Source organism: Trachinotus anak, unplaced genomic scaffold (genome assembly GCF_046630095.1).
Source record: "Trachinotus anak isolate AG129_WGS33_773 ecotype Australia unplaced genomic scaffold, CSIRO_AGI_Tana_v1 ptg000025l, whole genome shotgun sequence".
NCBI classification, from domain to species: domain Eukaryota; kingdom Metazoa; phylum Chordata; class Actinopteri; order Carangiformes; family Carangidae; genus Trachinotus; species Trachinotus anak.
The window spans coordinates 18,349,835-18,376,611 of record NW_027273876.1 but is presented as its reverse complement, the minus strand read 5'-3'; the positions used below and the strand labels follow the sequence as shown (position 1 = coordinate 18,376,611).

The following is a 26,777-nucleotide window of genomic DNA, read 5'->3' as shown; positions in this document are numbered from 1 at the left end:
CTCTCGTTCTATTTCATTCTTCATGAGTGCCAGAGATGGTATGTAATACCTTGATGACCAAGGTCATGAGGAATCCACACTCACCATGCCATGGTTGCATGCTCAAGGAGCAGATAGAAACGCTGTCACGCCTGGATGGGGGGCAGCAACATTAACCCTGTAGAAGCAAGTGAAATTACAGGAGGAAGCCCATGTAGCCACAGCACAGATGTCACTCAGTGAAACACCCCTCAAGGCAGCCCAAGAGGTGGAGACACCCCTAGTTGATGGTAACCCCACACCCATCAGAGCTGTAAACGGTCCCTGGCAACAAACAGGGCATGAAGCTCACCATCACGCTTTGCAGATGCAACAGCAGGGAGAAAGCTTGGTCCAGGGGCTCAAGCGGTGGGGAGCACAAGGACTCTAGGACAATGGGTAACTCCCGCAATCGGCCACAACAGGACGGCACCCTTCAGAAAATAACTCACAAGAGGATGTGACCCCACAGTTCAATTGTTCACCAGGACATGCCAAGCCTAGATGCCAGCAACATACACCTTGATGGTAGAAACTGAGAGATCCATATCTGGCAACATCTGCAAGTATCTGAGCAATACAGACACAGAGCAACACTCTGTGTCCACATCCTGATCCACACACCAACTTAAAAAAGTTGACACCTGTTGGTATATAGAGCCTTAGTCGAAGGTGCCCAAGCATTAAGTACAGTCTGGATCACAGCCTGATCGCACAAATTTACAGCCAAAGGCGATCTGGATGGGGATGCCAAATGCACACTCCCAACTGTGATTGCTGCTGCAATGCATCTGGTGAAGATCTGAGGGGCAAGCGAGAGCCCGAAAGAACTGAATGCTGTACCCCTTGGAAAGGGTTGACAACACCAAGGGTCCAAAATCAAGGCATGGAGAAAAGACTGGTGTCTGGATTTTGGGAGTCAGGCCCGACCCACATGTCCTTTTTCTTGCCTGGGAGGTCAATTGGGAGGAGCCCCATGTTTGGGTGTTCTGTCTCTAGGTGGCTGAAAGGCAGGCTGTGGAGGGGCCCGCTGAGGGTGCACCCAGCTCTCAAGGGACTACAAGTACCAGCCGTAGGATGAGGAGTGCTGGTCCTTGTTCACCTGTGCACTACACTCCAAGGCCTGTTGGGCTGCAGGTCCAAACATCTGGCCTGGAATGACAGGCAGTGTGTGAAGTGTCTTCCTGCACCCCTCTGATAAGGGGGACTGAGCAAGCTCAACGCCAAGTGTGAGCAAGCCACACTTGGTGTCGAGCCAAGGTCAGAGTGGACATCAATCTTCCAAGCTCCCTGGTCATGAAGGCAAATGTCTGGAGTGACGCATCACTTAAGCTCTGTGTTGAGGCATCAACTCCAGCAGCCTGGAGAGTCTGTGACAGAGCTAGGACAAGGTGTGAGAGAGAATTTCCAATATGTCCCATCCACGTTGTTAAATCATAGCCCTTGGTAAGGGGATCATGCGATCCTACACTACGGGCGTGGACAACAAGCATCTGGTCTCAAGGCCTCTTCTGAGATACTATCAGAGAAGCAATGGAAGCATCGATGACAGGCATCTGGTCTAGGCCATATTGGGCAGCGTCCTTCATGGCAGCAAAGGGCCCTGCAGTCACTGGGTAGATAAAGGAACACTTTGGGGTAAGGCCAACACCTCTGAATTTCAGCAATGTATGACTCAGAGGGCGGAACTCTGAAGATAGATGGTTGTGGAGCAAGTTTAAAGAAAGCGCTAGAGGGAGCGGCCCCCACAGGAGCAGCATCTATACCAAGGGCTTGTTTAACAGTGGAAAGGCCAGTCTCAGTATCCTTCAAGGAATCTGCCTCTGACCCGTGAGAACCTGATACTGAGGGGAGGGGGGGACTCTCTGTCAGGTTTTTCCTGCTCTCCGCAATAGAAAGCGCATCCTCCTCATGTTGATCAGAAAGAGAGGACAAGGTAGCTAGACCATCCCTGTGCAGCTATTACCGAAAGGGGTAACCCAGCCTCAGAAAAGCTACTGTTGTGCCAGGCCAGTCTCATAGCCCTCTGCCAAAGGCATACAGCTGCAATTAGTGCAAGCATTACCTGTCAATGCCTGTTTCAGATGTTCAATGCAAAGGCACGATGGACGCTTATCATGACCATCCTCTGGGCTGAAGGGGACCAAGCAGGAATTGCAAATGGAGAGCATTATTGAAGACAGGCCAGCCAGAATGTCCGCTCACAAATAAGCAAGTAGTGTAGTTCAGGTGGCTTGACACTACTCCGAAAGAAAAACACCACCAAGGCAAGTGCACCTCAGCAGTGTACCTCCCAAAGGTTGTGAGGCTAGAGGTGTAGCGGTACAGCGGGAAAACACTCAGCTACACAGCACTCCAAACACGCCTGTGGCACCATGAGGCAAGAAATGTAGTGGTGGAGCAAAAACCAATCAGCTACAATATCACCTTAATTAGCTAAGAAAGCCAACAATGCGGCAGTAGCCATAAACTCAGGTCACCTGCGGCTCTGTGAGACTATTGATGTAGCAATAGAACAAGAAGCACTCAGCTACAAATGGAGTAGTGCTAATATCGTCCACACAGTCACCGCAGGAAGGCGAAAACACCCAAGCAAGACTCATTGGTCGAGATAGCCAATATGGCACATGCTATAAACTTAACCGCAACAAGCAGAAACACTTGGCGACAGGGAAATAAAGACAGCTACTTACCTGGAAAAATCCAAAGATTTGTGGTCCTAGTGCTGACCACGCTCCTGGCGTTAACAAACACCGGCTATGCAGCCTCTGGAGGGCTCCAGCCGACAGGTTACAAGGCTACTGGCATAGGTGTTTAACAATGACGCTAGCTAATGTTAACAGTATACACAACCTGCGCATTAGGCGAGAAGATGAAAAGGAGATGATTACTGGGTGATGGGCACCTTTATCAGGTTGCTTGCATCACCCAGGTCACACGTGACTTTGTTGGTATTATGTCTTGACCTCCTGCGATGCATGTCCAAGTATTACATACTGTCCCTGGCGGTCAGGAAGAATGAAATAGAACTACACTTTCTCCAGGTTGTTCAAACATAGAGACATCGTCATATGGTCCCAGGAGGCAAATGGGATTATACTGACTAAACTGACGGTCCTGAGGTAAGATCGATACAAAAAGGCCTCAAAGAGGAAGGCCACCAAGCACCAGGATGTGGTCCAACAATGCAGGGAAAAAAGGTGGCATTCCTGGCTACTTTCAGTTGAGGTTGGCTACAGGGGTTTCCCTGTGCAGTCTGTGTGGAAGACTGTCACAATGCTGGGGATAGCAGGAAGGGAGAGGAAAACAGCTGGTCGCAGGTTGGGGGAGGAAGCAGAAAGAGCCTCTTATTGCCTCTGGAACAGATGGGAGGAGTCGTGCTTCGTTCTTCTTTAAATAGTTTACTTAAAGGATAATGTTTCTGTTATTGCATTTTTTTTCTTACTGTCAACAAATTCCATGTGCAATAGCCAAACCAAGTTAGTCCATCTCTTAACACTTTCTCTCTTCCCTACTCTGTCTGTGACTCTTACCTTCAAACCCATTTCTTTCTAGTGAAGACATTAAACTTAAAAAACAACTCAGAACCATATACTTTTATTTTTTAAAAGGCTCAGTAGTTTCCTAAAATTGCTAAGTACTGTAACTTGCTTTAATAATCTTTGCTCACACAGGAAATAGTGGCGGTGCATTAATCAACATTTAGTGCTATAGTTTGTGGCAGCTGAACAGTGTGTGTGTGGTACTGAGCCAAAACAAAGTACAGTGTGTGTGTTCATGGTGATGAAGGAACGTGTCACCCAGAGCAACAGTGTGACTCACTGATTTGTTTTTAATAGTTTTTAGAAACAATGAAGCCCTGTGGCTCACAGGAATAAGACATATCAGGCTGTGATACACAAACAATACTGGTTTGTCAGAGGCGTTCACTGTTGGTTTGGCTCTGCACGTGAGATTTGTTGACAAGAAGAACCAGACCCATATATTTATGCATGTTATCGACAGAATGCAAATAAAGTATAAAGGAATCTGTGACAACTGGATAAATATCTGCAGTCATCTAACTGAAAATACTAACTAGGCAGAATGGTACCACATTATGCTGTTGTACAGTATATTATCATTATGTTTGTCACGATAATGGATTTTTTTTTTCTAAATCATCCATGTGAAAGTACAATTATAATAATACTCTCACCCACAGGCTTGCTTCGTGCGGGCTCCTACGACCTCCTTATCGACATCCACCTGAGCAGCTATGCCACAGCTCGCCTCATGATGAACAATGAGTATATTGTTCCCATGACAGATGAAACAAAAAGCATCACCCTGTTTCCTGATGAGAAGAAGAAACATGGACTGCCAGGCATCGGCCTCAGCACATCCCTGAGACCGAGAATGCACTTCTCATCTCCAAGCTTTGTCTGCGGGACCGGATCGTTGTATCGTAACAATGGAAACAGCGGATCAGGATCAGGAGACTGTTTCCAGTACAGCCCTGAATTCCCCCTAGATATACTGAAAGTTAAAACCATTGAGATGCTGACAGAGGCTGTGCGGGAGGGAAGCATGCATGTACGGGATCCAATAGGAGGCAGCACTGAGTTTCTCTTTGTCCCCCTCATCAAGCTCTTCTACACCATGCTCATCATGGGAGTTTTTCAAAATGGAGATCTGAAGAACATCCTCCGACTGATTGAACCATCTGTGTTCTCTGAAAGGCGAGAAGGGCAGGAGGAGATTCACATGGAGGTGGAGATGGTGAAGGAGGTGGAGACTGAGGGAGGAGGGGAGGATGGAGGGAGGAACATGCCAAAAGAAGGGCTGTTACAGATGAAGCTGCCAGAGCCTGTAAAACTCCAGGTAACTGATTGTAAATGTGCTTATATTTTTTCTACTAGTGTATTTGCAAACATAGTTGTTATAATTTAGTATTACAATATTCATAATCAGCTTTTCAACTCAATTCAATTTAATTCAGTTTCATTTGTATAGCCCCAAATCATAATATACATTATTTCAATCCACTTTACAGGGTAAGGCCGAGACCTTACTTTGTTATAGGGAAAAACCCAACAGTTTCCATAAAGAGCAAGCACTTGGCGACAGGGGGGAGGAAAAACTCCCTTTTAACAGGAAGAAACCTCCAGCAGAACCGGGCTCAGGGTGGGCGCCTGTCTGCCTCGATCTGGGGCTTATAAGAGGAACTACACAGCAGCTCAACATTTAGTTTTTCACTGAGTAATCAGTGATTTAAAGATAACCAACCTCTTTTGAAAGTTACAGTTAAACTTGATATAGCATTGGGTAACTCTCATATGTAAATTTAGTTACATGTGTGATGTACTGTCCAATTGAAGTCACAGAAAATATCAAGTAGCAAGTTAAAATCATTTTCTGATGTCCAGTATCAACAAAGACCATGAACACAACAAACAACAAACCCGTAGGTTGCTATGGCAACACATAGTAGAGACAACAGAGGAATCTTAAACATAAAAGGTGCTGAATAAGCTCCCAACATACACAGTAAAAAATACAACAGGGTATCACCAGGCTCAGTCCAACAGGAAACCAAATGGAAAGTTTTGTTTGAGTATCAAACCCTGAGGAATGAGGCTGCTGCATTGTCACATACTGCAGAACATTTTAGCAACCTCACGAATGACAACACAAGCTCTGCATTTCTGAAGTTGAACCATATCCTGTGTGCACACACACATTCAAGTGAGTGGAGAAGTGGTTTCAGATTTTTGGACCAAACTGTATATACACTCACCGGTCACTTTATGAGGTACACCTTGCTAGTACGAGGTTGGACCCTCTTTTGCCTTCAGAACCACCTTAATTCCTTGTTGCATAGTTTCAACCAGGTGCTGGAAACATTCGTCAGAGTCCATATTGTCCATATTGACAGTCCATATTGAAATGATAGCATCATGAAGTTGCTGCAGATTTGTCGGGTGCACATCCATGATGCAAATCTCCTGTTTAAACACATCTCAAAGGTGCTCTATTGGCTTGAGATCTGGTGGCTGTGGAGACCATTTGAGTACAGTGAACTCATTGTCATGTTTAAGAAACAAGTTTGAGATGATTGGAGCTTTGTGACATGGCGCGTTATCCTGGTGGAAACAGCCATCAGAAGATGGGTACAGTACGGTCATACAGGGATGGACATGATCAGCAACAATACACAGGTAGGCTGTGGCATTTAAATGATGCTCAGTTGGTACGAAGGGAAGTCACTTAAATCACCTTTCTTTCTGGGGTGCCTCGGTGGTACCATTAAGGTTTAGTCCTAATCGCAGCGAATCCGACCTGTGGCTCTTTGCTGCACATCATCCCCTCTCTCTCTTTCCAACTTACTTGTCTCTCTCTCACTATATCTATAAATAAAGGCATAAAAAGCCAGAAAAAAAGTAAAAATCACCTTTCTTTCCCATTCTGATGCTCAGTTTGAACTTCAGCAGGTCGTCTTGACCATATCTACATGCCTAAATGCATTGATTTGCTGCCATGTGATTGGCTTATTAGATAGTTGCGTTAATGAGCAGTTGAACAGGTGTAATTAATAAAGTGGCCGGTGAGTGTATGTCCACATACTGTAGTGCCATTTTCTACACTTCTGTAAAACTTATGCTGAAATTAAGGCTACACACAACTTCTCTTGACACTAATTATCCTAATGACATAAAAGAGATATCCAGTGAAGTGCAATGGATAACATTTAAATCTTTTTCTCACTGTGATAATTTTACAATTCAGCATCCGAACCAGGAAATAAAGAGGAAACAACACAGCAATTAAGAGCAACTAATGTTATTACTAAGAGATGATGGCAGGAACGCAAGTCCAACGCAAACACCTTTTGCTTACAGATTCATAGTTTTGGTTTTCTTTGCCTTAAAGTTTGAACCTGCAAAGGCTCTGCCATGACAGGGATGTACTGTATTCTACAGAGGTTTCTCTTATCCTACACTTGTCCTCTCATCTACTAGAACTTTTCAACATAATATGGAGTTTGCCTAGCATTATTTGTGACTCTGTGTGTGTGTGTGTGTGTGTGTGTGTGTGTGTGTGTGTGTGTGCGCGCGCGCATGTGTGTGCGCGGGCACAGATGTGCCATGTGCTGCAGTATCTGTGTGACTGTCAGGTGCGTCATCGTATTGAAGCAGTGGTGGCCTTCTCTGATGACTTTGTGGCCTGTCTCCAAGACAACCAGCGGTTCCGCTACAACGAGGTGATGCTGGCACTTAACATGTCTGCAGCTCTCACTGCGAAGAAGACCAAAGAGTTCAGATCACCTCCACAGGAACAGGTAGGAACACCACTGAAGAAGAGTGAGACTGAGCTGGAGAACTGGAGAATTGACGCATTGAATAAACAAGCTAAGATCAAGAACAAATTCTAAATCAACTTAAATACTGATATTGAGCTGAAGCCACCTAACTCTATATGCCAGTTACTTTGCTTCCCCTTTTCTCCCACTTTAAGTTTCAGTGTATGAGTTACCATGTTATGCTGATTTGAGTCTTACTGCACATGGATCTGTTACTTAAAACACTGCAACCCCAAGTCAAATAGCATCTTTGCACAAAGCTAACACAGTGGTGGAAACATGTTCCTGACATCCCACTCAAAATGTTGGAGTAAGTGTAAGATGGATTTCTGTGCTGTCATTCCAGAGGTCATTGTAGAGATATGTACTGAACAGGACTTGTTTTATTTCTGCAGATCAACATGTTGCTGAACTTTAAGGATGAGAAGCAGGAATGTCCCTGTCCTGAATACATCCGAGAACAGCTGCTTGACTTCCATGAAGATCTGATGAGACACTGTGGTAAACTAGTCAGCTTCACCTGAACAGTCCAGCCAGTGTTCAAATGAACTACAATGACTACTTTGTGCAACACAAGGTATGCACTGTATAGTGATTTCTCCTTTCTGTCAGGTATAGAGTTGGATGAGGACAGAGGCATAGATGGTGACAGTGACTTCACCATCCGAGGTCGACTCATGTCGCTGGTGGAGAAAGTTGCATATCTGAAGAGGAAGATGGCCAACCTGCCGAAGGAGAAGAAAGACAGGAAACCCAGTAAGTCAGATAGACAGACAGACTATTACCTGCTTCCTCTAAGTGTTGTCACACACCTAATATGCTTTCTCTCCCATCCTTTTCACTTTCAAAAAACATTTTCTCTGCACATCACCTACAGCCTTGTGGTCAGGTGAAACAAGGAACTAAATGTTGAGCCACTTTTTCTACAGGGCTTCTCCTTGTCTACAGCTTCTCCAGTGGTTTAATTTACCAGAATATTTAGGGCATTTATTTTATGTACAATTTGTTATACCGTAACAGTTTCTTATATGAAAGAAAAATGTACAAAAGAAAAAGAAATTGAAAGGAAATAAGATTTTCTGATTATGAACCCCCCCAACTCTCATGTTTCTGTGCAGGTACGTTACAGCAGCTGATCTCAGATACAATGGTCCGCTGGGCTCAGGAGTCGGTTATTGAGGATCCAGAGCTGGTCAGAGCCATGTTTGTCTTGCTGCACCGCCAGTATGATGGCATCGGAGGACAGGTTGGTGTGTGTGTGTGTGTGTGTGTGTGTGTGTGTGTGTGTGTGTGTGTGTGTGTGTGTGTGTGTGTTCATTTTAATAGATAGAAAAAGATGTAATTTAAGACCCTGTTTACTGTTTCATTAAAATATGATAACAGTGTGTCAAGTGTGCAGCTTCACACAAAGTCTCATACGTTTTCATATTTCCATAAAAAACAGTGGTTTACACATTCACATGGTACATATCTATATGAACCATTAATTTTTAGTTTGAAAATGCACCAATACTTCACAGAGTAGGATATCATGCAAAAATTACTTCTTTACTTTTATACAACTTATATAACACTTACATGATATAGTATCTGGAAATAAAGTAATGTCTATCTGTCATAAACAGAACATATTATGTTTAACCATCATGTGCATTGCTACTGTGAAAAATTATATATAATTATATAATTGACTGATGAAACTATAGTGAGGAAGTAGAATTCATTCTTTTGAGTTGTCTTTTTGAAGTTATGAAAAGTGATGACAAACTGTCTGACTGTCTATACAGTACAGTCTAAACTACAACTGTCTGAACTGTACAGTCTACTGTCCAGGCTGTTCATTATAGTCTGTAATGTTTAGTCTGAACTGCTTCTCACAGGACATTCAAGTCTCTGACAGCAAAGGGAATGTGTGTCTTTCTTTCTGTGTCAAGGTGCGGGCTCTTCCTAAGACCTACACTATAAATTCAGTTTCCATTGAGGACACTATCAACCTGTTGGCTGCTCTGGGTCAGATCAGATCTCTGCTGAGTGTCCGCATGGGAAGAGAGGAGGAGAAACTAATGATCCGAGGGCTGGGGTGAGGACACACTCATATGTCAGGCTTCTTAACACAGATTATACAGTCAGGTCCATAGGCATTTGGACAGTGACATTTTTTTTTTTTTAATTTGTCTGTCTTCACCACCACAATAGATTTGAAATGAAGCAGTCAAAATGTGATTTAAATGTAGTCTTTCAGTTTTAATTCAAGGTTTTTAACAGAAATATTGCATTAACCATTAAGGAACAACAAGTATTTCTATACGTGCTCTCCTATTATCAGAGGCTAAATAGTAATTGGACAATTGACTGACAAGCAGTTTTATGGCCAGATGTGTCCTCTGTCCTTGTTATGCCGTGACAAATTAAGCAGATAAAAGCTCTGGAGTTGATTACAAATGTGAATTTGCATTTGGCACTTGGTCCCTGAAATTCTCAGCATGTGGTGCAAAAAAGTGTCACTGCAAGTGAAGAAGGCCATTATTAGGCTGAAAAAAACTGAACAAACTTCTGAGAAAGATAGCAGAAACTTTAGGAGTGCCCAAATCCACAATTTGGTACATTTCCAAAAAAGCAGGAAGGCATTGGCAAGCTCACCAACACCAAAAAGCCTTGAAGACCTCAGAAGACATCTAAAGTGGATTATCATAGATTTTTCCTTGGTGAAGAAAAACCCCTTCATAACATTTACTGAAATCAAGAATTCGCTGGGCAAGGTAGGTGTGTCACTGTCAAAGTCTACAATCAAGAGATGCCTTCATGAATCCAAGTACAGAGGGTTTACGACAAGACGCAAACCAGTGGTAACCCTGAAGAAAAGGGAGGCCAGATTAGACTTTGCAAGAAAACATCTAAAAAAGCCTTCCCAGTTTTGGAAAAAGATTTTTTGGACAGATGAAACAAATATTAGCTTGTACCAAAATGATGGGAAGAGATATGGAGAAGGAAAGGAATGGACCATGATCTAACGCATACCACATCATCTGTTAAACATGGTGGAGGCAGTATTATGGCGTGGGCATGTATGGCTTCTAATTTAACTGGCTCACTTGTGTTTATTAATGATGTGACTGCTGATAGAAGCAGAATGAATTCTGAAGTTTATAGAGCTTCTCAAGGCAAAGAAACAGAATATTCTTCAATGGCCAAGTCAATCACCCCATTGAGCATGTGTTTCACTCACTTAAGACAAAACTGAAGGCAGAAAGACACTCAAACAAGTAGCAACCGAAGAAGGCTGCAGTAAAGGCCTGGCAAAGCATCACATGGGAGGAAACTTAGCATCTGGTGATGTCCATGGGTGACAAACTTCAGGCAGTCATTGACTGCAATGGATTTTCCTCCAAATAAAATTAATTAAAATTAAATTAAAAACAATTCTTATATTCACAATTTTGTTTGTTTGTCCAATTACTTTTGAGCATCTGAAAATGGGGGAGTATGTCTAAAAGTAGTTGTTATTCCATAATGGTTAATGCAATATTTTTGTTAAACACCTTGTATTAAAGCTGAAAGACTACATTTAACATACATACATTTAACTGCTTCATTTCAAATCTAGTGTGGTGGTATAAAGAGACCAAATGTTTTTTAAAATGTGTCATTGTCCAAACCTGTGACAACTGTATACATATTTGCACACATCTAACTGAAAATAATTCTCTAACACTGTCCTTGTGTCTAAATCCCTATATTCTCATGTATAGTAATTAATGCTTCTTATTTAGTATTTGACACTGACACTGCAGCATATATAATTACCAAGTCTAATCTCAAATTGAATCTGTAGTTGATATAAGCAGATGCCCGGCAGAAATGCACTAGCATTGGAGTTACATGAATGCATGGATGTACTGAACCATACTTTCTCCATCCTCTGAGATGAAGCATGACCTGAATTCATCTTACCTTACTGTGTGCTCCCCATGGATACCCCATTCTCACTTCTTTAAAAACTGCATTTGAAGAGGTTTTTTTTACAGAAAATACACTTGAAGAAATTTAAACCACTGTTAATCAAATCTATCAATGATGCAAAAGACACTTTCTTAAGGATCTGTTGCTTTTAAACCAACAAAACACCAACCAGCTCTGTTGTAGTATCAACTTACTTAACCACACTTACTTTAACACCAATTATTTAATATAAAAATTTAATATAACTTCAAAGACCCTGAGTTGTTTTTTCTTTCACTGTGATGTGCTCCTTCCTCTTCAGTGACATCATGAACAACAAGGTGTTTTACCAGCATCCTAACCTCATGAGAGCTCTGGGGATGCACGAGACTGTCATGGAAGTGATGGTCAATGTGCTCAGTGGGGGAGACTCGAAGGTATGCAGCGTAAATAGACAGGCTTTTTCAAACTTATTTTAACTGAAAAACATAACTTAAATAAATAAATAATAAAGTGATGATAAAACATTATGTTGCAGTTACAATGAGTGGACAATGGGTGTGTGATTTTAACAACTCTTTACATGATATGTGTGTTTTGCAGGAAATAACCTTTCCTAAGATGGTGGCCAACTGTTGTCGGTTTCTCTGTTATTTCTGTCGGATCAGTCGTCAGAACCAGAAAGCCATGTTTGACCATCTCAGCTACCTGCTGGAGAACAGTAGTGTTGGCCTTGGTGAGTGTGTGTATGTGTCTTGTATGTCTTGTTGTTTCTTTTTCTTCCCCCTTTACTTAAAAATTATGCACACTCTATACGCTATGCATTCAGATGCATCTAACTACTAAGACACAACACAAGTGCAGACATGTGGAGAACTGGGCTGTGGATCAATCAAGGACTGGATGTTTATTAGGGCTGCAACGACGTTGCGTTGTCGACAAAAATCGACAATAGAAATAGTTGACAATGAATTCCATTGTCGACTATTGTCGCCAGACGTGTTTTTCCAACAGAGTGAGGCATCTTACTTAATTACAATCTCTGCCGAGTCGCGGTAACGTACACAGAAATGGCGGCGTCCAACACATCAGCTACGTGTACCAAAACTTCTAAAGTTTGGGAGCATTTTAGCCTGGATACGGCGAATAAAAAGATTACTTGCAAGGCACATCGGGCAGTTGAACGAAACGGAGTCTGACTCGCCTCGGTAATAATTAATTAATTTAATTAATTAATTTATTTATTTAATAATTAATTTATTAATTAGTAATTTAGATACATTTTAATTTACTTTTTGTATGAATCAGCAGCAAAGTTGAATAAAAGATGCATTTTTCATTGAAGTACCCATCTTTCTTGTGTTTATTATCATTTGCCACATAATTAAAGCGACTTCATGCTAAATTTAAGAAAAAATTAATAATTATCCGATTAGTCGACTAATCGTTTCAATAGTCGGTGACTAGTCGACTATTAAAATAGTCGTTAGTTGCAGCCCTAATGTTTATGTGTCCAGTACCTGTGAGTGTGAGCAGGAGCGCTGTCAGAGCACCACAACATGTGGTCACATTTGGTCTAGGCCATACTGGGCAGGCTCTTTCATGGCAGCCAGAGCCCTGCATTCACTGGGTAGGTGGAGGAACACTTTGGGGTCAGGCCAGCACCTCTGAAGTTCAGCAATGTATGGCACAGAGGGCGAAACTCTGAAGGTAGATGGTTGTGGAGCACATTTTAAAAAAGCACTAGAGGGGGCAGCCTCTATAGGAGCAGCATCCAAACCATCCCTGATATGGCCAACTGAATGGCTTGCTTAACTGGGGAAAGGCCAGCCTCAGCGTCCTTCAGGGAATCTGCCACTGACCCATGAGAGCCTGACACTGAGGGTTCCTACTGTTCTCCATCTTCCCTATCAGAAAAGAGATTCCCAGAGGCTGCAATAAAGAGTGCGTCCTCATGTTGATCAGAAACGGAGGGTAAAGTAGCAAGGCTATATCCCTCTTATCAAGTCTGAAGTGGTGGCCCTGAAACCATAGTGGTAGAAGCAGTAGGATGGTCAGTGTGTCCACCTTGAGAGCCCAAGGTTCATTGTGCTTCCATTTCTTTCTCGTGTTGGGGGCATTATCCTCAGTGTGCCTGTGACGTTTAGAAGCTGAAGGTGGGTCCTGAGCAGGCATTCTCAAAAAGGGTAATCCAGCCTCAGAAAAGCTACTGTCATGCCGGGCCAACCTTGCAGCCCTCTCTGCAAACGCGTGCAGGTGCAGTTAGTACAGACATTATTTGTCAATGCCTGTTTCAAATGTTCAGTGCCAAGGTACGATGGATACTTATCAAGAACATCCTCTGTGCTGAAGGGGACCAAGCAGGAATTGCAAATGGAGCGCGTGATCGAAGACAGGCTGGAATCTCTGCTCACAAATCATCTACTAACCAATACAGGACACGCTATAACCTTAGACGCAACAAGCAGAAACACTTGGCAGTAAAAAGAGTGGGTCTGCCAGGGAAATAAAGATGGCTTCTTCCTGTAAAACACCCTCTGTGGTCCTAGAGCTGACAACATTCCCTGCTTCAATGAGCACCGGCTATGCAGCCTCTGGAGGATCATGAAATGTAGCTCCAACTGGCAGGTTACAAGGCTACTGGCATAGGCGGTTAACAATTATGCTAGCTAATGCTGAAAGCATACACGACCTGCGCACTTAGGTGAGAAAATGAAAAGGAGAAGATTGCTGGGTGACAGGCGCCGTAATCAGGTTGCTTGCATCTTTCAGGTCACACGTGACTTTGTTAGTATTATGTCTTGACCCCCTGCTATATATATATATATGTATATATATATATATATATATATATATATATACACACACACACACACACACACACACACACACACACACAGTGCATTTGGAAAGTATTCACAGCGCTTCACTTTTTTCTTTTATGTTACAGCCTTATTCTAAAATGGATTAAATTAATTTTTTACCTCAAAATTCTCCACACATTAACCCATAATGACAAAGTTAAAAAAGTTTGCTTGAAACTTTTGCAACTTTATTAAAAATAAAAAACAAAAATATAACATGCACATAAGTATTCACAGCCTTTGCTCAATACTTTGTTGAAGCACCTTTGGCAGCAATTACAACCTCAAGTCTTTTTGAGTATGATGCTACAAGCTTGGCACACCTTTTTTGGGCAGTTTCTCCCATTCTTCTGATGCAGGTTGGATGGGGAGCGTCAGTAGACAGCCATTCTCAGATCTCTCCAGAGATGTTCAAACGGGTTCAAATCTGGACTCAAGGACATTCACAGAGTTCTGCCGAAGCCACTCCTTTGTTATCTTGGCTGTGTGCTTAGGGTGGTTGTCCTGTTGGAAGATGAACCTTCGCCCCAGTCCGAGGTCCAGAGCCCTCTGGAGCAGGTTATCATCAAGGATGTCTCTGTACATTTCTGCATTCATCTTTCCCTCGACCCTGACTAGTCTCCCAGTTCCGCTGCAGTTCTGCTGCAGAAATACATCCCCACAGCATGATGCTGCCACCACCATGCTTCACTGTAGGGATGGTGTTGGCCAGGTGATGAGCAGTGCCTGGTTTCCTCCAGACATGACGCTTGGCATTCAGGCCAATCTTTGTTTCATCAGACCAGAGAATTTTGTTTCTCAAGGTCAGAGAGTCCTTCAGGTGCCTTTTGACAGGCGGGCTGTCATGTGCCTTTTACTGAGGAGTGGCTTCCGTCTGGCCACTCTACCATACAGGCCTGATTGGTGGAGTGCTGCAGAAATGGTTGTCCTTCTGGAAGCTTCTCCTCTCTCCACAGAGCAACACTGGAGCATTGTCAGAGAGACCATCATATTTGCAAAACTTTCAAGCAAACTTTTTTCACTTTGTCATTATGGGGTATTGTGTGTAGAATTCAAAAATGAATTTAATCCATTTTAGAAAAAGGCTGTAACATAACAAAATGTGGAAAAAGTGAAGCACTGTGAAAACTTTCCGGATGCACATTTATATATATGTGTGTGTGTGTCAGAACATGTTATTGAGTTATTGAGATGTATAGTAGAACACACACAGCAGTCTCCCACGGACCTTTTAAAAAGGGCACCAGCTGGAGCCTCCTTGAGATTATTACGGTACAAATGAACAAACTCCAGTGCCTTGTCCCTGTCTCTAACAGGGAGTCATCCCTGCCCATTAAGAATGATGCACAAATGCTGAAGAAGTGTCCAAGCATTGCTCTCTGCTGTTGGAATTTTTGATTGTGAAATGCAGGCCATACTATCTGGTGAGATTCACCACTGTTGTTAGTGTCTGCCTGCCCCCAAAACTAACATGACAGAGGCAGTATGAGAGCTGTTCTGCAGCATCAGTGATCAACAAACAGCTCCCCCGCAGACTTTTTTCATCATCACTGGTAACTTCAATCATGGAGATTACACAAATACAAAGATTGCATGCAAAACATTTCCCTGCCCCTCCCTTAGCCTTTCATACTAGATTCTGATATTCTGTATGTATCATGATAATCCCAGTTTACAGACCATCTGAAATTCTCTAGACCAGTCTAGAAATATAAGGGGGCTTCTTTGAAAGTACTGATTGGAACTTGTCAAAAGAGGCAGCTTCCTATGCAGACTGCATTGATCTGGAGGAATACACAGACACCGTGGCCCTGTTCAGACCTGGTATTAACATCCGTCCTGAGTGATCTGATCACAAGTGGACAGCTCAAAGTACAGGTGTGAACGCACCTAGGACACATTCAGGATGCATTTGAGATCCGATCTCTCAGACCACAGGTTGCCTGGGCCACATGTGGCCACATTCTTTTAGCAGTGTGAACGCAAATGCATCCTGGCCACGTTGAAGGACCGCCTACTCCACTGACTTCCTCTGCCACATTCTAATTAGCCCAGTCACAACTGAACATATTTTGCTACTTCAGGTGGAAGGGAGCTTATTTCATTGTAGAGCTGTGTGCAGCACAGACTCCTTGTATTCTTATTTATATCGATAGTAATTATATTTCTCTTCTCTTCTCTTCTCAGCTTCTCCGTCCATGCGAGGCTCTACTCCTCTTGATGTGGCTGCAGCATCAGTCATGGATAATAATGAGTTGGCTCTAGCTTTGAGAGAGCCGGACCTGGAGAAGGTGAGGTTGAAAAAAAATATATACACACACACACTCGCACAGAAACACAGTGGTTGCTTCATTGGAAGAGTGTAGTGAACATGTGTTTCAGAGGACTCAGAGCTGCAGAGAATTCAGTGTGGCATCCTAGCCCTCACCTCACGCTGCCTGGCACCTTAGAAAGTGATAGATTTCACTGCAGATAGCCAATTTATCAGGTCCACTTAAACAAATCCCATTTAATCCATCAGTCCTGTAATGTATCCCCTGCCCTTGAAGTTTCAATGTTCAGCTTGTGTTGAAAGTGTCTTGAGGTGATGTGCTGCTGTTGAACTGTGTTGTTATACAAAGGGGTGTTTCTGATCTTTGGTAGAAGCAATTTCTATCAATAGAGGTGAACTACAAAGTATTAGAGACACGTCTCAGTATAATGGGAGATTTTTTCACTTTCTTGATGAAATGAGTTTCTTTTTTTTCTTTTTTTTTTTTTTTGTCCTGTCCCAATATCATTGGCAAGCACTATGAGTGGTCTGGATGCCTTGTGTTGATGGGGCAGATTTACTCTGCGAAGGAGGAGTGTGGGATACTCCTACTATCGCATATTTTAACTTTATTAAGACAACCGGACCGCATCAGGAATGAGAGTGGACAGGAAGAGGAAAACAGAGGGAATATGGGGAAAAGGAAAATGGGAGTGGGGAGACAGGGAAAAACAACAACAACAACAGCAACACAACAACAGAAAAACAACCACAGTAACAATAACAATAGCGAACAACATCCACATTTATGGTCACTCTATAGTCCTTCACCATTAGATGCTTAGATGTGTATTTGTGTATGTGTGTGTGTGTGTGTGTGTGTGTGAATTAGGGTTGTCACAAGAACTGATACTTCCGGTACCAATTCGATACCAACACGCAAAAAATACATCGATACCTGCTTTTTTCTGGTACCGTCAGAACTAGGGTGACCATTTCCATAACACCAAAAAGGAGGACATTATGCGGCATATCAATAAATTACTATGGTGTACATAGGACTCTGGTATACTCTCATTTATAGTACAATTGTGAGTGGTTTAAAGATGATGTTTGTGTAGCTGAATAGGCTACACAAACATACAGCGGCCGGACAGGGCATTGAAAATCCGGACTGTCCGGCCTAAAGCCGGACGCCTGGTCACCCTAGTCAGAACCGAATATTCAACTTTTCCCTCGGCGAGCCGTGCCGATTCTTGGCGGAACTGACGTGACGGGGGCAGTATACGCGTGTGAGCAGCACAGAGCTTCAGCAACTGGGAGTGGAAGCACAACACGTCGGCTCGGTGACAAAACAGGTACGAAGAGTCGCGAGTGCAAATATTTTGCATTGGAGGCGGATGAATACGGAGCAATTCTAGACACAAACAAGCCGACATGCAAACAGTGCCTGGTATGAGAGGTTTTAGTTATGTGAGATCAGGCTCCACACCACTGTTTGGTTATTTATTTGCATATTTATAAGAAGAAGAATATTGTTTGTTTTATATACTTGAAGGCTCCATGCCACTCCTGTTCTTTTTTGAATGTAAATAGTTGAATATTGTTGTTATTTATTACCATAAAGCACAGTATTGCTTGTTTTTATAGTGGTATTAAATTCTTGACAGTTTAAAGCAGTTTTCAATAAATTAGTGAATTTAAAAGTACATGGGTTCTGTTTTTTTTTTTTGTAAAGTTTTTTTTGGGGGCATTTTTTGCCTTTATTGACAGGACAGTAGAGAGTGACAGGAAAGGGGCAGAGAGAGAGGGGGAATGACACGCAGGAAAGAGTCGGGCCGGTCCGGAGTTGAACCGGCGCTCGCCTGCTGAGAGCATCTGCTCATGTGGTACCACTCTGCCATCGGGTCGTCCTGGTTTTTTTTTTTTTTTTTGTAATTGTGGTATCGAATTAGTATCGAGAATCGTGGAAAATCACGGGTATTGGTATCGACTACTGAAATTCTGGTATCGTGACAACCCTAGTGTGAATCTGTCTGTGTGTGTGTGTGTATGAGGGAAGGGGTAGGTGTGTGTGTATGTATGTGTATGTGTTCATGTGTGTATTGCAAGTGTGTAGCGATTTGTCATTGGATGTGGAGGGTAATTGATGTGGGGGCTGCAGTAACACCGCTCCCCCAGACCAAAGACACAGGTGGCCAGAAACCAGGCCACCGAGGCTCCCAGCCACCCCCAGAGCCCAAGGACCCGCGCCAGCATGCCCCCCCGGCAGCCACGTGCCCGACCCAAGGAGGAGCCTGCAAGGGAGTACAGAGGCAACAGCCCCCAGCGCAAGGAGGCCCGCAGAGGGACAGCAGGCAGGAAGCCCCAGAGCCAGCCCGTGACTACCAACCCCAGCGCGAGCCAGACCCAGAGCCAAATGGCCCCAGCAGCTGAAGGCCCACCCACACGCCCAGCGGAGAGCCCGCCACACACCGGAGAGGTCCCAACCCCCCAGCCCCCGCCCACCCAGCGGGAAAGACCCCAGCCCGCCACGGTGGCCCGGTATTCCGGCCCCAGTGACCCTGCAGGACAAATGGGGGAAGGAGGGCAGATGGAGTCCCTGCCCCCCCCCGCCGGGAAGCCAAGCCCGGGGGGATAGAGAACAGCAGGCCCTCCCGCCCAGCCCCAAACCCAATTCCCCAAATTCGTTGGCAGGGCCCAGAGCATCCCGGAAATGCCTGGATTACCCGCCGGAGCCCCAAACCCCCGCAGCATGGCCACAGCCCCCACCCAGCCCGCCACCCACAAGAGGAGGCCACCCACCCCCACCAGGGCCACCCGTGACATCCCCGCAATGGATCTCCTTCCCCCATATGGCAGGCTCTCCACACAGTCCACACGGCACCAGGGACAGATAGACAGGGGGGCCCATCAAGCTATCCTCTCCCCACCCTACGTCTGGTGTGGGTGCAAAGTGTGTATGTGGGGGTGTGCGTATGAGTGCGTGAGTGAGTTGGGTGTGTGGGTGACTATAGCGCCTTAAAATTGGGGGAGCGGTCAGGGCATGGGCATGGTCCTCCCTGCCCTTCCCTACCCCCAAAGCCCTAGCGTCATATGGCTTGTGGGCCGTGTGGATGACTAAGGTGTATTAAAATTGAGGGAGCAGATGGGGCATGGGTACTCCACCGCTGGTAGATGGCAGAGTCTCACCTGCCCCATCCCACCCCCCAAGGCCCTAGTGTCATGTGATATCTAATGTGCATTTAAAATTGAGGAGCAGCACAACAACAATAGCAGGGCCGGTGGGCAGTCCTGCCCACCAACCTGCCTCGTCCCTGCACCACCCCTCAGAGGCCCTACTGTCATGTGGAATGTGGTACAGTGGAGCAACAAGGGCAGGCGAGGCATGTACCCCCCCACTGGGGCCAGATCCCTGACTGGCCCCAATATGTTCTCCATCCCTGCGCCGCCCAGCCAGCGGGGAGCCGAACCGGGGTGCCCAGAGATGCCTTCAGGCGGCCCAAGCGGTAGGGCCACCACCCCTGCAGGCGCAAGCTGGAGGGGCACAGACCCGCCGCGCATGGCGAGACCCCAGTAATTTGAAATGAGTTTCTTTCTATGTGTCACCTCGTCTGCCTCTGCAGGTGGTGCAGTACCTGGCTGGCTGTGGGCTGCAGAGCTGTGTGATGCTGGTGCGTAAAGGGTACCCCGACATCGGCTGGAACCCTGTGGAGGGGGAACGCTACCTTGATTTCCTGCGCTTTGCTGTCTTCTGCAATGGTAAACTATTAAACAGTTTAAATTTAAGTCTCTTCATAATCGACTATATTGCTGGTCAAATTATTTTAATCTAAAAACAGTTTTCTTTGTCAGAGTAGTATGTGTCTGGCATAAACACCTCTACTGTTCTATGGTTAGGTGAAAGCGTGGAGGAGAATGCCAATGTTGTGGTGAGGCTCCTGATTCGCCGACCAGAATGTTTTGGCCCTGCTCTTCGGGGTGAAGGTGGTGATGGGTTGTTGGCAGCGATGGAGGAAGCCATTAAGATCTCTCAGGATCCTTCCAGGGATGGTCCTTCTCCTACATCTGAGAGCAGCAGAACACTGTAAGAACATTAGATCATGAAATTTTAGGAGAAAAAACATAATTCAGAGGGGAAAAAATTAATCTCTGAAGCTTTTAATTGAACTGTGTAGAGGGTTCCACCTACCAGCTCTGTTTTCTGTCATGGACAAGTACTTTAGTGTTAGTTCACTCAGCATATGGTTGTTGTCACACCAGTTCTGTCGCATAGGTTCAGTATAAAACTAACCCTCAGAAAAGCCTGAATTTGAAATTCAAATGTATTTAAGGGGAGAATGACATGTCATTGTTTGTGTGTACTCTGTGTGTGTGTGTGTGTGTGTGTGTGTGTATAGCAGTGACATGCTAGAGGAAGAGGAGGATGATACCATCCACATGGGAAATGCCATCATGACCTTCTATGCTGCTCTCATTGACCTGCTAGGTCGCTGTGCTCCAGAGATGCATGTGAGTGACCACACACACACACACACGCACACACGCATACACACACGCACACGCACGCACAGACTCATGCTCACACTAACCTCCCTTACTCTGTATCAGTTGATCCATGCTGGAAAAGGTGAAGCAATCCGTATCAGAGCCATTCTGAGGTCTCTCATTCCAATTGAAGACCTAGTGGGAGTCATCAGTATCCCATTCTCCATGCCCAACCTGGCTAAAGGTGAGCACCAGCACCTACCTCATCTGACGTGCATATAGCAGTAATCCTGATTTTAAACAAGTCCAGCACAGAATCAATGATGAACATAAACGGCAGCATTAACTTCAGTATTATGGGTAAATATTGATATTTAACCTTTGTGTGTTTGTGCCTGTGCATTCATAGATGGGATGGTGGTGGAACCAGACATGTCAGCTGGTTTCTGTCCAGACCATAAAGCAGCCATGGTGCTGTTCCTGGACCGGGTCTATGGTATAGAAGACCAGAATTTTCTGCTCCACTTACTGGAAGTTGGATTCTTACCAGACCTGAGAGCTGCTGCCTCCCTGGACACTGTGAGTGTGCGTGTTTGTGAGTGAATGAGTGAAAAAGAAAAAGCTGAGCTGAGTGATGTGTGAAGTGGAGCTGAGGTGAAGGTGGGGTAGACCACAGGGGCCTCAGACAGTGGTGGCAGCAGCAGGAAGGACAGGACAGGGAGAAACACTGTACAGTCATGATGGGTACTGCATTTTCCACACAGAAGTTTATGTAGTCCGTTATGCAGTGTGTCAGACTATCGATGTCCTCCCTGTGGTCATCGCTTCCCACACAGTTGAGTACTTCCCTCACAGTTGAGTCAAAACTGTCCTTTAAAGCTTCTTCAGCCTCATCAGACTATCTTTTCACTGTATGGGTGACTGCTGGCTGCCTGCGTACAAGAAGTTGTACACAGTACACAGGGAGGAGATGCACCAGATTGTGATCTGATCTTCCCAGGGGAGAGAGAGGTGATGAGATGTATGCCTCCTTTGTGTTGGCATATAGTAAGTCCAGTCTTTTATTGTCTCTGGTGGGGCATGTCATGTACTGAGAATGTGGGTAGAGTGAAGTCCAGAAAGACATGATTAAAATCAACTGAGATGAGGAAGAGTGCATGAGGGTACTGTGTCTGCAGCCTGCTTTTGAGAGAGTGAAAGTCATTACATACCGCATCCGCGTTAACAGAGGGGGGAAAGGTACGCTGCTAGTGCAATAAAATGCAAGAATTCTTCCGGTAGGCAGAATGGCCTCATGCTAATGGCTAGCAGCTCAATGTCTATACTGCAGAGTTGTTCTGTAATAGTAACCTTAATAGTTACACCATCTATTGTTCACAAATATTGCCAATCCCCCTCCTTTCCTCTTACCACTCTCCTTTGTCCTGTCCACCCATATCAGCTGAAACCCCTCCCACACGGCATTAGTGTCTGGCGTTAGCGTGGTTAGCAACCTGCAACAGGGACAAATAACTAGATAACTAATCACCTAAACACAATAACTGTCAAAAACTCCCTTCATTTGTTACATTAGTGATACTGTTGAATTCTAAATGAACAACACAACACTTTTACTCAAACACAGCCTTCAGAGGCATTTTTAACAATTTTACTCAAACATACAGTCAAGAATATTTTAATGGAGATGTCGATTTGTTATAAAATGTATAATGTACAAAATGACTCAGTGTAAGTTTCCATTGACCTCATATTTAACACAAAATATAAAATGTAGATAGACATGAACATTTACTGAGTATATTTGTGCACCACTGAGAATAATCCAAGTAGTTGCAGGTCCTTATGTTTATCATTTTCATTCAGGACTTTTGATTTGTGGACTTATTCATCCACATCACACTTTTCTCTTCTTTAAATACCATTGCCTTCAAATGCAGATTTTTCCTGCACAAACCTGATCACTCACCGAAACATTGCTCTTCCTCTCCTCCTCTGTATCTGTGCCAGGTTGCTCTCAGTGCCACAGACATGGCACTTGCTCTCAACAGGTATCTTTGTACAGCTGTGTTGCCTCTCCTGACTAAATGTGCACCACTGTTTGCGGGGACAGAGCCATTTGCCTCTCTGATTGACTCCCTCCTCCACACCATTTACCGCCTGTCCAAAGGCTGCTGCCTCACCAAGGCCCAGAGGGACGCCATTGAAGAGTGTCTGCTGGCTGTTTGTGGGTAAGACTGGAATTTAAACCTAAAATTTTAATTAAGATTGTCATCAGAAAATGTGAATTATTTATGCTCCTATCATTGATGCATTTTTGTTAAGCCGTTCCTTTGTGTTTTATTGTAATGTCTTTGTTTGTCATTTGGCTGTTCTTCCTGTCCCTCTGCTCATTGTTTATTTAATGAAGTCACATTCAACATTTTGTCTCCTGTATTTTTACACTGCTTATACTGTATTCACAGTGCTTCACTTTTTCCACATTTTGTTATGTTACAGCCTTATTCCAAAATGAATTAAATTCATTTTTAACCTCAAAATTCGGGACACAATACTCCATAATGATAAAGTGAAAAAAGTTTGCTTTAAATTTTTGCAAATATATTAAAAATAAAAAACAAAAAACATCACATGTACATAAATATTCACAGCCTTTTCCATGACACTCAAAACTGAGTTTAGGTGCATCCTGTTTCCACTGATCATCCTTCAGATGTTTCTACAACTTGATTGTAGTCCAGCTGTGGTTGATTCATTTGATTGGACATGATTTGGAAAGGCATACACCTGTCTATATAAGGTCCCATAGTTGACAGTGCATGTCAGAGCACAAACCAAGCCATGAAGTCCAAGGAATTGTCTGTTGACCTCTGAGACAGGATTGTATCGAGGCACAGATCTGGGGAAGGGTACAGAAAAATTTCTGTAGCATTGAAGGTCCCAATGAGCACAGTCGCCTCCATCATCCGTAAATGGAAGAAGTTTGGAACCACCAGGACTCTTCCCAGAGCTGGCCACCCGGCCAATCTGAATGATCGGGGCAGAAGGGCCTTAAGTCAGGGACGTGAACAAGAACCCAAGAGAGGAGAACCTTCCAGAAGGACAACCATTTCTGCAGCACTCCACCAATCAGGCCTGTATGGTAGAGGGGCCAGACGGAAACCACTCCTCAGTAAAAGGCACATGACAGACCACCTGGAGTTTGCCAAAAGGCACCTGAAGGACTCTCAGACCACTCTTTGGCCTGAATGCCAAGCGTCATGTCTGGTGGAAACCAGGCACCGCACATCACCTGGTCAATACCATCCCTACAGTGAAGCATGGTGGTGGCAGCATCATGCTGTGGGGATGTTTTTCGGCAGCAGGAACTGGGAGACTAGTCAGGGTCGAGGGAAAGATGAATGCAGCAATTTACAGAGACATCCTTGATGATAACCTGCTCCAGAGCACTCTGGACCTCGGACTGGGGCGGAGGTTCATCTTCCAACAGGACTATATACAGGACTATATATATATATATATATATATATATATATATATATATATATATATATATATATATATATATATATATATATATATATATATATATATATATAGCCAAGATAACAAAAGGAGTGGCTTTGGGACAACTCTGTGAATGTCCTTGAGTGGCCCAGCCAGAGCCCGGACTTGAACCCAATTGAGCATCTCTGGAGAGATCTGAAAATGGCTGTGCACCGACGCTCCCCATCCAACCTGATGGAGCTTGAGAGGTTCTGCATCAAACTCAAAAAGATTTGAGGCCGTAATTGCTGCCAAATGTGCTTCAACAAAGTATTGAGCAAAGGCTGTGAATACTTGTTCAAATAACATTTTTGTTTTTTATTTTTAATAAATTTGCAAAAGCTTCAAGCAAACTTTGGGGTATTGTGTGTAGAATTTTGAGGTAAAAAATGAATTTAATCAATCTTGGAATAAGGCTGTAACATAACAAAATGTGGAACAAGTGAAGCGCTGTGAATACTTTCCGTATGCACTGTATTTCATGTCAGTGCAAACAGCCGACTCATGTATGTTATCTTGATAATGTGCAGTAAGCTGAGACCCTCAATGATGCAGCATCTGCTGAGGAGGCTGGTGTTTGATGTTCCTCTGCTTAATGAACACACCAAGATGCCTCTGAAGGTGAGAAACACATCACAGGTCAATCTCTGCTTTCCAGAGGATTTAACAGGGACTATACTTTAGCAATAATATTAAGAAGAATATGCAATTGCACATTTGTACTGGTGTTTTATCCTCAACTTTAAAGCCAGAAAATGGTCGATGAGCATCCTCTTGACTTTCCCCAGCTGTTGACCAACCACTACGAGCGTTGTTGGAAGTATTATTGCCTGACTGGAGGCTGGGGAAACTTTGGAGCTGCATCAGATGAAGAACTTCACCTCTCCAGGAAACTGTTCTGGGGTATATTTGATGCTTTGTCACACAAGGTGAGGCTGTAATTTAGCTTAATTTTTTCACAGAAGAGCAAATGAAAATGAAGTGAATGAGGTGATAGCTAAAACAAATGAATGTGTGGAGGGTATTCAGAACAAGACAAGTTTAGGGACTCACAAGGGACAGATTTATTAAAGATGTATCAAAATCAGTGCAGCAGTAAAAATACAAAATTCTTAACTTCCCACAATGCAACTAATAGAATCTCTTTGCTCGACCTTCGCTGTGAGATACCTGGTCATCTCTTTCAAACTTCACACATGCAGATTGTAAATCAGGATTTTTATTACAATCTTTCTAATTATTTCAAATTTCTATTTTTTTTTCTAATTCTTATTATAATCTCCAAGATTAGATAACCTTGATGACATCGCTATGACATCATCAGGGTTATTTTCCCAGACTTGACAAAGCTCCTACAGAGCCCCAGAAGACATGACAGAATTGTTTTGACAGACTGACTCATACTAACTGATCTTCATGTGTAAAGTTTGTATAAAGTTTACCTTTTAAATAATGTGTTAAATTTATGTAAAATAAATTTACACTTAACCTGAATACGACGATGATCATAAAATTAACTCTGAGTCTTGCATCGTTACTAATAATATAATTTACAGTAGTTGTGGTTGTTAATATATGACCTTTCCCATCTCTGCAAAAATAAGTAATGTTTGTTCGCTGCATACTGCAACTGCACATGCAGTAATGTAAAACAAGCCAGGCTCATTATGCTACTCATGGGTGTGCAGATTAGCCATGACAAAGATCAGGGCAGAGTAGTAAAATGTGCTGCTCAACAGCTGTGATCCAAGAAAACATTACCATGTCATCACCACTACTAATTACTATAGGTTTTTAGGTTTATCAAGGTTAAGACAGCTGTGGATGTCTTTGTTTTTCATGGAATTAAATGATCCTGCCTCAGCCATGATTCAGTGAACATACAGATATCTAAGGCTGGTCAAAGTCATTAGCTTTAAATATGTGTGAGCATAAGCAGAGAGGGTGAAACTTGCAGTAGAAGCATAACATTTCTGTGTGATGTATAAGCAGCGTACTGTATATGTGTCTGCATGATGTAGCGGTATGACCAGGAGCTGTTTAAGCTGGCGTTGCCATGTCTCAGTGCTGTGGCGGGAGCTCTTCCTCCAGACTACATGGAGTCTAACTACATGGCCATGATGGAGAAACAGTCATCCATGGACTCAGAGGGAAACTTCACTCCACAGCCTGCAGACACCACCAAGTATACAACATTTATTTCTTCTTTGTTGAATAACTTTTATTTCTAATACTCAACATTGTCCTTTTAAAGTGTTGTCATGCTTATGTCAGTGAATTATTTTATTTTTTTTGCAGATCCAAACTGAAAATTTAATAAAAGGGTCATCAT

The 26,777-nt window shown here is 43.7% G+C and overlaps 1 protein-coding gene across 9 annotated transcripts in view; it reads left to right on the top strand.

Moving 5' to 3' along the window:
* Positions 1-26,777, top strand: part of ryr2a (ryanodine receptor 2a (cardiac)) — a 192,747-nt gene that overhangs the window by 102,172 nt on the left and 63,798 nt on the right. For 5 of the 9 annotated variants that reach the window (XM_071462589.1, XM_071462593.1, XM_071462587.1 and 2 more), the window contains 18 exons: positions 4,223-4,881; positions 7,139-7,339; positions 7,756-7,861; positions 7,973-8,116; positions 8,479-8,606; positions 9,295-9,440; positions 11,622-11,736; positions 11,903-12,035; positions 16,351-16,454; positions 20,041-20,176; positions 20,315-20,501; positions 20,815-20,926; positions 21,026-21,146; positions 21,312-21,481; positions 22,910-23,130; positions 24,976-25,066; positions 25,234-25,374; positions 26,467-26,630. In XM_071462589.1, coding sequence (XP_071318690.1) covers positions 4,223-4,881; positions 7,139-7,339; positions 7,756-7,861; positions 7,973-8,116; positions 8,479-8,606; positions 9,295-9,440; positions 11,622-11,736; positions 11,903-12,035; positions 16,351-16,454; positions 20,041-20,176; positions 20,315-20,501; positions 20,815-20,926; positions 21,026-21,146; positions 21,312-21,481; positions 22,910-23,130; positions 24,976-25,066; positions 25,234-25,374; positions 26,467-26,630 — 3,079 coding nt within the window. The remainder of the gene's footprint in view (positions 1-4,222; positions 4,882-7,138; positions 7,340-7,755; positions 7,862-7,972; positions 8,117-8,478; positions 8,607-9,294; positions 9,441-11,621; positions 11,737-11,902; positions 12,036-16,350; positions 16,455-20,040; positions 20,177-20,314; positions 20,502-20,814; positions 20,927-21,025; positions 21,147-21,311; positions 21,482-22,909; positions 23,131-24,975; positions 25,067-25,233; positions 25,375-26,466; positions 26,631-26,777) is intronic. The other 4 variants (XM_071462590.1, XM_071462588.1, XM_071462592.1 and 1 more) reach the window with 3 other exon arrangements.